The sequence below is a fragment of the Sinohyriopsis cumingii genome, chromosome 7, assembly GCF_028554795.1.
Source record: "Sinohyriopsis cumingii isolate HCF-2022 chromosome 7, ASM2855479v2, whole genome shotgun sequence".
NCBI lineage: Eukaryota > Metazoa > Mollusca > Bivalvia > Unionida > Unionidae > Sinohyriopsis > Sinohyriopsis cumingii.
In genome coordinates, this window is record NC_142967.1 from 65885444 (window position 1) to 65902079 (window position 16636).

Genomic DNA, 16636 nt, shown 5'->3' on the forward strand with positions numbered 1-16636 from the left:
GTTATCAAACAGAACGATGACGAAATAAAATATGACAAAACAAGTGTTATGTTAACCACAAAGCACATTTACTGATGGCGATGGTGGGAAATAACTTATTAAATGTGAAGAAATTTAGGGACGGACATAAGATAAGAACTAACAGTTCTCACAGCCCAAGTCTCTTTAATTCATTTTAGCTGAGAATATATCTTCGGTGACAATAAGCATAAGGCAATACACAAATTATGCAATAAAGAAAACAAATAAGCATGACTGGCCATGTATATTATACCACTAAGGATAGATCACTTGATATTTATGCAATCAAAAAATTCTACACATAATGGATGTAATTCTTTAGGATACAGAGCCAGAATCACTTACGTTCTTCTGTGTCTTTAATGTATTTTTTAAAGTCTTCCTGTTTCTCAGACAGCTCAGACAATTCTAAAACAAAAAATTGAAAATTATATAACGTTGTTTATTTTCATACATCTTTCATATATATTATACAGAAGAAAATTAACTTGCCTTAAAGCAGACTTCTTTATTTTTATCCTAAACATATCGCCACAAAGTGCAAAGTGTTATTGCTCTACGTGGTTTGTGTTTAGAGACTCGGGAGCTGAAATCAAATCATTATAAGGGAATTTGCACGCTATGACGGTAACTGTTCAGCAGTTCCACTAAAGTGTTCTATCTCGCATGGAAGGTGAAGGGTTTTGTGTATTTTTCCTGCATGACTCCGGTTTTAATAAAAATGTGTTTAATATATGACCTCAGAGAACAATCAGCTCCCCTCTAAGTTATCGAAATTCAAGATGATATTCAGAACACGTAGTACCAAGCTCAGTGGAAAGATTCGCATCTGACTTATTTTTAACTGTTTCAGGATGTCTTGATAATAAAAGAATGTATATCAAAAATTTGCAAACTAAATAGATTGTTCAAATAGCCAGCTCTACAATGAACTCAGTGATATGTAAAGTGACACTTAATTGCATGTCATTTGGACTTTTTGTCTTATTTCCCTTGAAGACAATCTGTTTACCGTGTTGATACATACAGATACTTGATGGGACTTTCAGGATTTCATCAACTAAGGTGAGCTAACTGTACCCAAAGTTACAAAGTTCTATCAGTTATGCTAACAAATGAATAGCATAAGAAACAAATAAGTGTGGGTTGTGGCTTGATCTTAGATCAACTTGTTTTTAATTACGTATAAAGTCCGCACTGTCCTTATCTTGGAATCGTGTCCAAGTAACTTGGTGCTTGGTATGTATAACATGCATTTACACGGATCACTGCATTTTGGATTAGTTCTGAAAATTTGTCCCATTTCTTATCTCAACACAAAATTTACAGGTAATATTCACATTTTCTCTGTAGATTTTCTATATCATTCAGACATGTGTCTGAGTAGACATACATAGACTGTGACATGCATTATTACAAAATGTTGTGCTCGGTTGGATGATGGCTATTTTAAAACATATCCAGATATTAAATCAACTGTAAAGGCTTCTCAAGATCATCTAAGTGACTATTTTGGACCTACTGTGATTGAGACAAGGTTGTAGATTAAGTTCTCTCCTTTACTCCTTGTTTTCAAATGATTTGTTACCAAGTGTGAATAAAAATGGTGGAACTGGAATCTTTGGTGACAATGAATTAGAAAATATGAATATATTACTTTATACTTCTGACGTATATTTTGCTGATACTGATTTATAATTACAGGAAAATATAGACCCACTGGACATCTTTTGAGTAATATCTGGTCTTACCGTTAATATGGTTAAGACAAATATCGTTCTTTGTAGAAACCGTGTTAGACCTAAGAAGTAAGAAAAGTTGCCTGACCGCAATGAGAATGTCAAAATTGTATCTTATTACAATTATTTAGGAGTAATATTTACTAGTAGACTTGCTATGCTAGGTTATAAATTTTAATTCGGGTAAAGAAATTGATAAGAAAATCCGGATGTCCATCGCCGAGGATTATGTTCAAATTATGTATCAGCTCATTCTCCTTCAGTTGTGTGAAATTTAGAGATAAAAGAACATAAAATCTGTCGAGAAACTTAATCAACAGTTCGGTAAATGTATATCTTGGATGACAGCCATCACCCATGGGAGCTCCTGATGAATGTGGTTCTTATAATATGAATACCGATTATGATATTGGATGTGTACAATATTTGTGTGAACTGTTGCATATGAGTACTTTATACATATCCCAGAAAATGTTACCTGATGTTAAAGCATTAGCTGATATTTAGATAATAACTTGGGAAACTTATATCAGACAACGGCTTTGTAAATGTGGGTTTGGTTTTGTGCTGATATCACGAGATACTGATTTATTTATTTTGCAATTTAGACAAAGGTTTATGGATTGTAATGCAAGAATGGCATGCAAAAGTCAACGGATCATCCCGTTAAAGAATTATAAAAACTACAAACGTATAAAAGAATGTGAAAGCAATGAAATTAGATGCCTGTACATTCCCTTTGGATTCGGAGAAATTCTTAGTAATATACTTACATGCAGACAAAGAAGTCGATAGGGCACATAGATTATGCTATTTATGTAACAACGGAGAAATTTACGATCAATTCCATTTGTTGTTAAAATGCCAAAAATACAGAGAATGAAGACTTGGGTTTCTTCTAAAGTGCTATTAGGAATACAAATTTTATGAAATATTTTGCAATTTGCTTTGTGGTATATCTGATAATGGAAGCAGCAAAAACAGCAATGATTATATATCTTGCTTTCAAGGTAAGAAAATATTTTACAAATTATACGAAAAAATTTCTTCATCAGGCTGACATTATGTAAAACTGCTAGTACAGTATTAAACTTTTAATGCAATATAAAAAGCTGACTCCAAATAAAAATATTGAGAAAATATTAAACCGTTACGAAAATATTAAACAGTTGTGACAATAAAAAAGCCATTAATATGATATAAACCTGCTAATAACATATACAACTTTCAATCCTATGAAAAACTGATGACGCTATATTAAACCGTTGATGCAATATGAAAAGCTGATACTATATAAAATCGTTGTTAAAATATAAAACGGTACAGAAGAGTAATCTACTGTGTATGCCGCATGATCATATTGTTACGACTTTCACTATAATTTTTTTAATAAATTTTGTAAGAAGTAAAGTATCCATGCCTGTAGTCATTTCTATTACTTTTATTTATTTATTTTTTTCGTATTTCTGTAAGATATTGTCTTATTTCGATTTAATATTGTTAGATAAAATAAAAAGAGAAAGAGAAGAAACAAAATACGTAATACAGCCCCTTCTCAACAGCTACTAATAATAACAATAATAACAATAGGGACTCAAATTCCCGATATAGTATTAGGCAAGCTATGTGCAGCAGGTCGCTGGTAATAATTAATAGTTCTGTAAATTGTACTGTTATTATTATTATTATTATTATTATTATTATTATCATTATTGTTCTTATTGACACTATGTATATTACATACATAATCATGTCTTACTATCAGCGCGGCCAAAATATTTAAAGAATGCAAAATTCAGAAATTCTTAAGGTATTTGCATTGAGAACTGTATGGCTATAGAATTTACAAAGCACCAGAAACTGATAAAATGCAAAAACTTGAAAACAGCCCATAGGTTGCAGCAATTAGGTTACAGTGACCATCTTTGGATGTAATCTTGTGGTCCTCACAAAATTGTATCTACATGCAAAGATACATTTGTCTTTATCATATAATGCCCGAGAAACTGACCTAAACGTAAAATTTAGCAAAGTCGCTGGAAAATTCAAAGATAGTTCACAGTGATATAAATTTCGTCGATATGTGTGATCCTCACCAAATTAATATACATACAAAGTGATGTGGCTCTGAAGTGCTTGAAACGTTCACCTAAACGCAAACTTAACTAAAGAATCCGGAGTGTTATATTAGGACCCAGTCGTCTACTTTTGGCTGATATGTATAGTACTCACTGAAACTCATCTACATACAAATACATGGTTCAGGGCCTTGTATTGCGTGAGAAACTCACCTAAATGCAAAATTCAACCAAAGTTGGTGCAACATTTACTCTTCAAAAGATGTCTGTAAGCTAGAACCAACAGTTCTGGAAAACTAACCTACTTTTAGCTGACATGTGGGGTACTATCCAAATAACATCTGCAATGTTGCATGGCTCAGGTAGTTGTAATGCCTGAAAAACTGAGGTAATCGTAACTAACTAAGGTGTAAGGGAAGCACACACAGAGATGACAAGGGCAATACTCAATGTCGTTTCCATGTGCATAACACCAGGAAATTAATCTGAAATAAAACAGAAGCAAACCAATGACAGCACCTGAATATAAAAATATTGCCAGTTGTCTAAGATATTGTTATTTGCTCTGCATTAATAATTAGATCATCCTGCAAAATCAAGGCTACTTCAATGACAAGCTGATAGAGAATCTGACATGTAGAAGAATAAAAATGTTCCGTACATCAAAGTACTGAACGTACTGTACGAGAGAATTTCAAACGTATGAGAAAGTGCGTTGTAATTCGTGCAATTCATAGCTAATTCATAGCCAATTTTTCGAGGGTTTGTCTCATCTGTACAGTTTTGAAACCTATTTATGATAGAATTTGCTTGTTATTTAGTTCAATTCTTTTTCAATGCTACATTGTGAAAGCAAAAGCCTCCGGACTACTGACAACACACGGACGACACTAGATGGACAATGCACGTTTCACGATGCAGATAGGACGCAGTGTCATACCATCCGCTTACAGGGACTTAGAGTGAGGTGTCCTAAGACGCAATTTATGGATATTGACAACATACCCAGGTATATATTTTATTATGATTCAACATAAATGAAAACATAAAAATTAGAACATTTATAAATGTGTGTGTGTGTGTGTGTGTGTGTGTGTGTGTGTGTGATTTAGATTTTTAACATAGCTTTAAAAATTTTTCAGTCATATCGCTACGATGTCTGCAATGTGGCAGTTTATAGTGATGTCTAGCACTGGGGCATCATGCCGCAGACATGTAGCATGATGTCCCACCCAGTCACATTATCCTGACACCGGGCCGACCAGTCCTAACACTAACCTCTTAATGCTGAGCGCCAAGTGAGGCAGCTGTATGTACCGTTTTTGTAAGTCTTTGGTATGACTCGGCCGGGGATTGAACCCACGACCTCCCGCAAATGAGGCGGACGCTCTAACCACTAGGCCAACGTCAAATTTTATAAATATGTGTTTGTCGTGTAACATTAATACTTGGATAAATCCTGCACTCAACCAAATAAAATGAGAATTTAAAACGTGCATTGGGTATTATACTTGAAAGTTTTAATATAATCAAGTCGTTAAAAGGAAACACAGAATAGAAGATTAACAAAGACACTCCTGGGGAACGAAATTTTCTGGAAAAGCAGCTGATAACAAAGCAGGTGGTTTCAAGACTCATCAATGTTTTTTAATGTATTAGTACATTTCTATGTTGCCTATCCATACGCCCAGTAGTTTTAGTTTCTCTGAAAAAACATATCCGATATTTACTGTAACAATATAGTTGCCTTTTGAATAATAGTCGCAGGGTGTAAATACTATTTCCAGACAATGTGCTTTTGAATCTTTGGAAGGAAATAAAGTTGGATCACCTGTCGAATGACACAGTTTTATTTCCCTTCAAATTCAACATTGTATGGATGAACAAGTAACATTTTCGTTATAAAATTTTTCCAACAGTATATTAAACTCCGTGTAAGGGTATATTTCTCCTTTTTATCAATATCACATTAAATATCACCAACTTAATTATCATCACAAAAACATATAAAAACAAAATATATATTCTGAAATCATTTTCTGAGTCATTATAAAACACATAGAGATGATGAGGTATTTATTTTACATCTTTTGAGGTGACTTGTCAACAATGGTTACCAGGGGTGAAGTTGTCAGATTTTGATGCTCATGATACGGAAGCTGCGGGGTGATTGACACTGAGCGTCATTAGATAGGTGACCTGGGAAATCGCGCAATGAATAGTACGTGTTAAACAGGGTTTTGTCAACTTAAATGAATTGTTTTAGTTTTCATGTTAAGATTCAAAATAATATCTTCACAAAAGGAATTTACTTCAATAGGTAAATACCTCTTTTGTATGTTGCAATTTCATTTGTGTACTCTTGAATTATGAACAAATGAGCTGCAGAGGCCAAAACAGATAATTGTTTACCTTCTAAAAAGATCCCTCTTTTCATATGGTTATTTCCTATGCAATGAATTAATTGCAAAAAATAACAATTCATATCAGTTTACCTTTTCATTTCGTCCAAGACTGTTCTGTGATTTTCTCTGACGGAAAGGTATGCAGTGAAGTATGAGCTGTAAGCTGACCAATTCTCTCTCTCTCTCTCTCTCTCTCTATATATATATAGCATCACTAGATAGTCATCGACGAAATGAGTTGGTGAACTGACATGATATTTGTAATTAATTAAATGCTTAGGTAACAATACTTTTGAAAAGAGGTATGGCCACCGGTATCACACCAATACATACACCAACCAATGTGGCAAAAATTAGGGCTTAATGGCTAATATGTGTATTGTTCTATTATATATTATAAGATGAATAGGCGGAAGCTAAATATAACGATAACAAAATACTGTATGGCAAACAGATCTTGTGTTAAACACAAACACATTTAATGATCTTGATGGTGAGGAAGAATTAAATGCATGTGAGAATATTGGGATAAGAACATAAGCTATGAACGAATAGTTCTCAGAGCTTGTGACTCTTTTATTCGTTTTAGTTCAGAATATCTATTCTGTGACAATAAACATCAATGCAGAACACAAATATTCAATGGAGAAAAGGTATGAGCATGACCTGACCATGCATATTTCACTATGAAGGCTGTATTAGTATATTTTACAATCAATTCACGCAAAGGCTTTAAAGATACATGTAAATGCAGAACCAAAATTACTTACGTTTCTTGATGTCCTTTATGTCTTTGTCATTGTCTTCCATCCTTAAAGCCATTTCTAGGAAGTGAAAATTGAAAATTAAATTATGTGTTTGTATAATCAAAACATTTATATATACATCAACTAAATCACAACCCTTGAAACAAACTGCTTTCTTTTTATTCTAAAGATTAGAGAGTTTAAATATATAAAGTTCTTTTCATCATTGTTTCATACGTACAAAGGAAGGAGGTGTTCAGAGATGTGTTGCTAAAACAAAAACAAGCTTAGGGTAATTGACTTCAGCTATTCGACAATTCCACTAAGATTTTCTTTATCGCATGGAATGTTTAAAGGTCTTGCGGATTTTTCGTCCATAGCCCCGCTTTGTATATATACATAGACACCATCGGACCACAATTAGACCACTTCCACAATATTGAAAAATCATGAAAATTTTCCGGATATACGATATCTGTTTTAGTTAAATGTTTCACAGCTAATTTTGTTTAAATGTTATAAGTTGTGCTCATAAATAAATCAATGTATATCAAAGTTTAAACACCGGCATAGCTTGTTAAAATGACCTGATCTGGAAAGAACAATGACATGTAAAGTGACACCTAATTGCATGTCATTAAGGCTCCCTTGTATTACTTACCTTGAGGCAAATCTATTTACATTATTAATGCGCATAACGAACCTGTCAAACCTAGACAATTTTATTTAGAATTTGAATTGCATCACATATTAAGAAACAATAACTCCTTGGAACTATTTTACTACGGGAAAAAATGCTGTGATTGGAGATCTTTCTGTCAGTTGGAGGAACGGCATATGTCCACATTCTTCCCTTAAGAGAGGTAAGTTAATTTACTCCTATAAATTAACATTTGAATCATGCTTGTCATAAGTTGGAGTCCATGTTACAGATCCCTCCCCCACCCACCCTCTGTCCATCGAGCGATACCCTGTCGGGTAAATTTTCCATAATCCAACTTACCTTTTTTCACATTGCCCTTTGGGCAATAGATTCGAAAAACAGCCGCCAAAATGTTGTTAGGAATAGTTAAAAAATAGTTTCAAAAGGCAGGGTAAGAAAAATTAACACGGCTGCAAACATTGTGAATACTGTGAAAGAATTGCAAGGGTTATTTTGGCCATTTTTCACATAAATGGATATGCTAACACGTTGACTTATCAAAAATATTAAACTGCACACACTATATGTAGTGTGTACCAACTATGCGATCAAGATATACAAAGTCACTAGACAATCATGTACGAAATGAGGAGGTGAATTGACATAAATTATTTCGGTACATTCTTTTTGTATCAAGGCATTCAAAGTCCGTAGAAAGCCACTGATGAAATGAGGAGGTCAATTGGCACGAATTATTACATACGTTTTATACTTAATTAGTTCCTTAAGAAACAATGATTTGAAAAGTTTTATGTCACGTGTATTGTATCATTACAGACGTATACATTTCACTGTGGCAAATTATATGCATTCAAGGCATGTCGTTGCATGGTTGTATTATATATTATATGATGAACAGGTGAAAAAACAGAAGGATAAAAATGACAGGTTTTCCCAGGTTATCAAACAGAACGATGACGAAATAAAATATGACAAAACAAGTGTTATGCTAACCACAAAGCACATTTACTGATGGCGATGGTGGGAAATAACTTATTGAATGTGAAGAAATTAAGGGACGGACATAAGATAAGAACTAACAGTTCTCACAGCCCAAGTCTCTTTAATTCATTTTAGCTGAGAATATATCTTCGGTGACAATAAGCATAAGGCAATACACAAATTATGCAATAAAGAAAACAAATAAGCATGACTGGCCATGTATATTATACCACTAAGGATAGATCAGTTGATATTTATGCAATCAAAAAATTCTACACATGATGGATGTAATTCTTTAGGATACAGAGCCAGAATCACTTACGTTCTTCTGTGTCTTTATTGGATTTTTTAAAGTCTTCCTGTTTCTCAGACAGCTCAGACAATTCTAAAACAAAAAATTGAAAATTATATAACGTTGTTTATTTCATACATCTTTCATATATATTATACAGAAGAAAATTAACTTGCCTTAAAGCAGACTTCTTTATTTTTATCCTGAACATATCACCACAAAGTGCAAAGTGTTATTGCTCTACGTGGTTTGTGTTTAGAGACTCGGGAGCTGAAATCAAATCATTATAAGGGAATTTGCACGCTATGACGGTAACTGTTCAGCAGTTCCACTAAAGTGTTCTATCTCGCATGGAAGGTGAAGGGTTTTGTGTATTTTTCCTGCATGACTCCGGTTTTAATAAAAATGTGTTTAATATATGACCTCAGAGAACAATCAGCCCCCTCTAAGTTATCGAAATTCAAGATGATATTCAGAACACGTAGTACCAAGCTCAGTGGAAAGATTCGCATCTGACTTATTTTTAACTGTTTCAGGATGTCTTGATAATAAAAGAATGTATATCAAAAATTTGCAAACTAAATAGATTGTTCGAATAGCCAGCTCTACAATGAACTCAGTGATATGTAAAGTGACACTTAATTGCATGTCATTTGGACTTTTTGTCTTATTTCCCTTGAACACAATCTGTTTACCGTGTTGACACATACAGATACTTGATGGGACTTTCAGGATTTCATCAACTAAGGTGAGCTAGCTGTACCCAAAGTTACAAAGTTCTATCAGTTATGCTAACAAATGAATAGCATAAGAAACAATAAGTGTGGGTTGTGGCTTGATCTTAGATCAACTTGTTTTTAATTACGTATAAAATCCGCACTGTCCTTATCTTGGAATCGTGTCCAAGTAACTTGGTGCTTGGTATGTATAACATGCATTTACACGGATCACTGCATTTTGGATTAGTTCTGAAAATTTGTCCCATTTCTTATCTCAACACAAAATTTACAGGTAATATTCACATTTTCTCTGTAGATTTTCTATATCATTCAAACATTTGTCTGAGTAGACATAGACTGTGACATGCATTATTACAAAATGTTGTGCTCGGTTGGATGATGGCTATTTTAAAACATATCCAGATATTAAATCAACTGTAAAGACTTCTCAAGATCATCTAAGTGACTATTTTGGACCTACTGTGATTGAGACAAGGTTGTAGATTAAGCTCTCTCCTTTACTCCTTGTTTTCAAATGATTTGTTACCAAGTGTGAATAAAAATGGTGGACCTGGAATCTTTGGTGACAATGAATTAGAAAATATGAATATATTACTTTATACTTCTGACGTATATTTTGCTGATACTGATTTATAATTACAGGAAAATATAGACCCACTGGACATCTTTTGAGTAATATCTGGTCTTACCGTTAATATGGTTAAGACAAATATCGTTCTTTGTAGAAACCGTGTTAGACCTAAGAAGTAAGAAAAGTTGACTGACCGCAATGAGAATGTCAAAATTGTATCTTATTACAATTATTTAGGAGTAATATTTACTAGTAGACTTGCTATGCTAGGTTATAAATTTTAATTCGGGTAAAGAAATTAATAAGAAAATCCGGATGTCCATCGCCGAGGATTATGTTCAAATTATGTATCAGCTCATTCTCCTTCAGTTGTGTGAAATTTAGAGATAAAAGAACATAAAATAATTCGAGAAACTTAATCAACAGTTCGGTAAATGTATATCTTGGATGACAGCCATCACCCATGGGAGCTCCTGATGAATGTGGTTCTTATAATATGAATACCGATTATGATATCAGATGTGTACAATATTTGTGTGAACTGTTGCCTATGAGTACTTTATACATATCCCAGAAAATGTTACCTGATGTTAAAGCATTAGCTGATATTTAGATAATAACTTGGGAAACTTATATCAGACAACGGCTTTGTAAATGTGGGTTTGGTTTTGTGCGGATATCACGAGATACTGATTTATTTATTTTGCAATTTAGACAAAGGTTTATGGATTGTAATGCAAGAATGGCATGCAAAAGTCAACGGATCATCCCGTTAAAGAATTATAAAAACTACAAACGTATAAAAGAATGTGAAAGCAATGAAATTAGATGCCTGTACATTCCCTTTGGATTCGGAGAAATTCTTAGTAATATACTTACATGCAGACAAAGAAGTCGATAGGGCACATAGATTATGCTATTTATGTAACAACGGAGAAATTTACGATCAATTCCATTTGTTGTTAAAATGCCAAAAATACAGAGAATGAAGACTTGGGTTTCTTCTAAAGTGCTATTAGGAATACAAATTTTATGAAATATTTTGCAATTTGCTTTGTGGTATATCTGATAATGGAAGCAGCAAAAACAGCAATGATTATATATCTTGCTTTCAAGGTAAGAAAATATTTTACAAATTATATGAAAAAATTTCTTCATCAGGCTGACATTATGTAAAACTGCTAGTACAGTATTAAACTTTTAATGCAATATAAAAAGCTGACTCCAAATAAAAATATTGAGAAAATATTAAGCCGTTAAGAAAATATTAAACAGTTGTGACAATAAAAAAGCCATTAATATGATATAAACCTGCTAATAATATATACAACTTTCAATCCTATGAAAAACTGATGACGTTATATTAAACCGTTGATGCAATATGAAAAGCTGATACTATATAAAATCGTTGTTAAAATATAAAACGGTACAGAAGAGTAATCTACTGTGTATGCCGCATGATCATATTGTTACGACTTTCACTATAATTTTTTTAATAAATTTTGTAAGAAGTAAAGTATCCATGCCTGTAGTCATTTCTATTACTTTTATTTATTTATTTTTTTCGTATTTCTGTAAGATATTGTCTTATTTCGATTTAATATTGTTAGATAAAATAAAAAGAGAAAGAGAAGAAACAAAACACGTAATACAGCCCCTTCTCAACAGCTACTAATAGTAACAATAATAACAATAGGGACTCAAATTCCCGATATAGTATTAGGCAAGCTATGTGCAGCAGGTCGCTGGTAATAATTAATAGTTCTGTAAATTGTACTGTTATTATTATTATTATTATTATCATTATTGTTCTTATTGACACTATGTATATTACATACATAATCATGTCTTACTATCAGCGCGGCCAAAATATTTAAAGAATGCAAAATTCAGAAATTCTTAAGGTATTTGCATTGAGAACTGTATGGCTATAGAATTTACAATGCACCAGAAACTGATAAAATGCAAAAACTTGAAAACAGCCCATAGGTTGCAGCAATTAGGTTACAGTGACCATCTTTGGATGTAATCTTGTGGTCCTCACAAAATTGTATCTACATGCAAAGATACATTTGTCTTTATCATATAATGCCCGAGAAACTGACCTAAACGTAAAACTTAGCAAAGTCGCTGGAAAATTCAAAGATAGTTCACAATGATATAAATTTCGTCGATATGTGTGATCCTCACCAAATTAATATACATACAAAGTGAAGTGGCTCTGAAGTGCTTGAAACGTTCACCTAAACGCAAACTTAACTAAAGAATCCGGAGTGTTATATTAGGACCCAGTCGTCTACTTTTGGCTGATATGTATAGTACTCACTAAAACTCATCTACATACAAATGCATGGTTCAGGGCCTTGTATTGCGTGAGAAACTCACCTAAATGCAAAATTCAACCAAAGTTGGTGCAACATTTACTCTTCAAAAGATGTCTGTAAGCTAGAACCAACAATTCTGGAAAACTAATCTACTTTTAGCTGACATGTGGGGTACTATCCAAATAACATCTGCAATGTTGCATGGCTCAGGTAGTTGTAATGCCTGAAAAACTGAGGTAATCGTAACTAACTAAGGTGTAAGGGAAGCACACACAGAGATGACAAGGGCAATACTCAATGTCGTTTCCATGTGCATAACACCAGGAAATTAATCTGAAATAAAACAGAAGCAAACCAATGACAGCACCTGAATATAAAAATATTGCCAGTTGTCTAAGATATTGTTATTTGCTCTGCATTAATAATTAGATCATCCTGCAAAATCAAGGCTACTTCAATGACAAGCTGATAGAGAATCTGACATGTAGAAGAATAAAAATGTTCCGTACATCAAAGTACTGAACGTACTGTACGAGAGAATTTCAAACGTATGAGAAAGTGCGTTGTAATTCGTGCAATTCATAGCTAATTCATAGCCAATTTTTCGAGGGTTTGTCTCATCTGTACAGTTTTGAAACCTATTTATGATAGAATTTGCTTGTTATTTAGTTCAATTCTTTTTCAATGCTACATTGTGAAAGCAAAAGCCTCCGGACTACTGACAACACACGGACGACACTAGATGGACAATGCACGTTTCACGATGCAGATAGGACGCAGTGTCATACCATCCGCTTACAGGGACTTAGAGTGAGGTGTCCTAAGACGCAATTTATGGATATTGACAACATACCCAGGTATATATTTTATTACGATTCAACATAAATGAAAACATAAAAATTAGAACATTTATAAATGTGTGTGTGTGTGTGTGTGTGTGTGTGTGTGATTTAGATTTTTAACATAGCTTTAAAAATTTTTCAGTCATATCGCTACGATGTCTGCAATGTGGCAGTTTATAGTGATGTCTAGCACTGGGGCATCATGCCGCAGACATGTAGCATGATGTCCCACCCAGTCACATTATCCTGACACCGGGCCGACCAGTCCTAACACTAACCTCTTAATGCTGAGCGCCAAGCGAGGCAGCTGTATGTACCGTTTTTGTAAGTCTTTGGTATGACTCGGCCGGGGATTGAACCCACGACCTCCCGCATCCGAAGCGGACGCTCTAACCACTAGGCCAACGTCAAATTTTATAAATATGTGTTTGTCGTGTAACATTAATACTTGGATAAATCCTGCACTCAACCAAATAAAATGAGAATTTAAAACGTGCATTGGGTATTATACTTGAAAGTTTTAATATAATCAAGTCGTTAAAAGGAAACACAGAATAGAAGATTAACAAAGACACTCCTGGGGAACGAAATTTTCTGGAAAAGCAGCTGATAACAAAGCAGGTGGTTTCAAGACTCATCAATGTTTTTTAATGTATTAGTACATTTCTATGTTGCCTATCCATACGCCCAGTAGTTTTAGTTTCTCTGAGAAAACATATCCGATATTTACTGTAACAATATAGTTGCCTTTTGAATAATAGTCGCAGGGTGTAAATACTATTTCCAGTCAATGTGCTTTTGAATCTTTGGAAGGAAATAAAGTTGGATCACCTGTCGAATGACACAGTTTTATTTCCCTTCAAATTCAACATTGTATGGATGAACAAGTAACATTTTCGTTATAAAATTTTTCAACAGTATATTAAACTCCGTGTAAGGGTATATTTCTCCTTTTTATCAATATCACATTAAATATCACCAACTTAATTATCATCACAAAAGCATATAAAAACAAAATATATATTCTGAAATCATTTTCTGAGTCAATATAAAACACATAGAGATGATGAGGTATTTATTTTACATCTTTTGAGGTGACTTGTCAACAATGGTTATCAGGGGTGAAGTTGTCAGATTTTGACGCTCATGATACGGAAGCTGCGGGGTGATTGACACTGAGCGTCATTAGATAGGTGACCTGGGAAATCGCGCAATGAATAGTACGTGGTAAACAGGGTTTTGTCAACTTAAATGAATTGTTTTAGTTTTCATGTTAAGATTCAAAATAATATGTTCACAAAAGGAATTTACTTCAATAGGTAAATACCTCTTTTGTATGTTGCAATTTCATTTGCGTACTCTAGAATTATGAACAAATGAGCTGCAGAGGCCAAAACATATAATTGTTTACCTTCTAAAAAGATCCCTCTTTTCATATGGTTATTTCCTATGCAATGAATTAATTGCAAAAAATAACAATTCATATCAGTTTACCTTTTCATTTCGTCCAAGACTGTTCTGTGATTTTCTCTGATGGAAAGGTATGCAGTGAAGTATGAGCTGTAAGCTGACCAATTCTCTCTCTCTCTCTCTCTCTCTCTCTCTCTATATATATATATATATATATATATATATATATATATATATATATATATATATATATATATATAGCATCACTAGATAGTCATCGAAGAAATGAGTTGGTGAACTGACATGACATTTGTAATTAATTAAATGCTTAGGTAACAATACTTTTGAAAAGAGGTATGGCCACCGGTATCACACCAATACATACACCAACCAATGTGGCAAAAATTAGGGCTTAATGGCTAATATGTGTATTGTTCTATTATATATTATAAGATGAATAGGCGGAAGCTAAATATAACGATAACAAAATACTGTGTGGCGAACAGATCTTGTGTTAAACACAAACACATTTAATGATCTTGATGGTGAGGAAGAATTAAATGCATGTGAGAATATTGGGATAAGAACATAAGCTATGAACGAATAGTTCTCAGAGCTTGTGACTCTTTTATTCGTTTTAGTTCAGAATATCTATTCTGTGACAATAAACATCAATGCAGAACACAAATATTCAATGGAGAAAAGGTATGAGCATGACCTGACCATGCATATTTCACTATGAAGGCTGTATTAGTATATTTTACAATCAATTCACGCAAAGGCTTTAAAGATACATGTAAATGCAGAACCAAAATTACTTACGTTTTTTGATGTCCTTTATGTCTTTGTCATTGTCTTCCATCCTTAAAGCCATTTCTAGGAAGTGAAAATTGAAAATTAAATTATGTGTTTGTATAATCAAAACATTTATATATACATCAACTAAATCACAACCCTCGAAACAAACTGCTTTCTTTTTATTCTAAAGATTAGAGAGTTTAAATATATAAAGTTCTTTTCATAATTGTTTCATACGTACAAAGGAAGGAGGTGTTCAGAGATTGTGTTGCTAAAACAAAAACAAGCTTAGGGTAATTGACTTCAGCTATTCGACAATTCCACTAAGATATTCTTTATCGCATGGAACGTTTAAAGGTCTTGCGGATTTTTCGTCCATAGCCCCGCTTTGTATATATACATAGACACCATCGGACCACAATTAGACCACTTCCACAATATTGAAAAATCATGAAAATTTTCCGGATATACGATATCTGTTTTAGTTAAATGTTTCACAGCTAATTTTGTTTAAATGTTATAAGTTGTGCTCATAATAAATCAATGTATATCAAAGTTTAAACACCGGCATAGCTTGTTAAAATGACCTGATCTGGAAAGAACAATGACATGTAAAGTGACACCTAATTGCATGTCATTAAGGCTCCCTTGTATTACTTACCTTGAGGCAAATCTATTTACATTATTAATGCGTATAACGAACCTGTCAAACTTTGATGAGACGCTTAGGATTTTCTAAGTTATGGTGAGCTAGTGTGTAGCGAAGTTCTATCAGATTTGCTAATATATGTACAATAAACAATAATGAAAATTTATGACTAATATAAGAAAATTATTTTTGTTTTGAGACTTTATCATAGATGGTCTTCCTTCTATTTACATATGATAGCCACTCTTCTTCATTACCTTAGAATCGAGTCAAAGCAGTTTTGTTCCCAGAACGTGATGCGCATTTATTTTACTTGACTCACCGCACCTTGGATTTTTTCTGATAGGCCTCTCCAGTTCTGATCTCAGCACAAAAT

At 33.3% G+C, this 16636-nt stretch overlaps 1 protein-coding gene across 1 annotated transcript in view; it reads right to left on the reverse strand.

Moving 5' to 3' along the window:
- The window catches only part of LOC149795426 (uncharacterized), a 47530-nt gene that overhangs the window by 23694 nt on the left and 7200 nt on the right, over positions 1-16636 (reverse strand). Inside the window, exons 4-7 of the mRNA XM_089963798.1 lie at positions 15636-15689; positions 8957-9019; positions 7014-7067; positions 367-429 (exon numbers count right to left, since the gene is read on the reverse strand). Coding sequence (XP_089819924.1) covers positions 367-429; positions 7014-7067; positions 8957-9019; positions 15636-15689 — 234 coding nt within the window. The remainder of the gene's footprint in view (positions 1-366; positions 430-7013; positions 7068-8956; positions 9020-15635; positions 15690-16636) is intronic.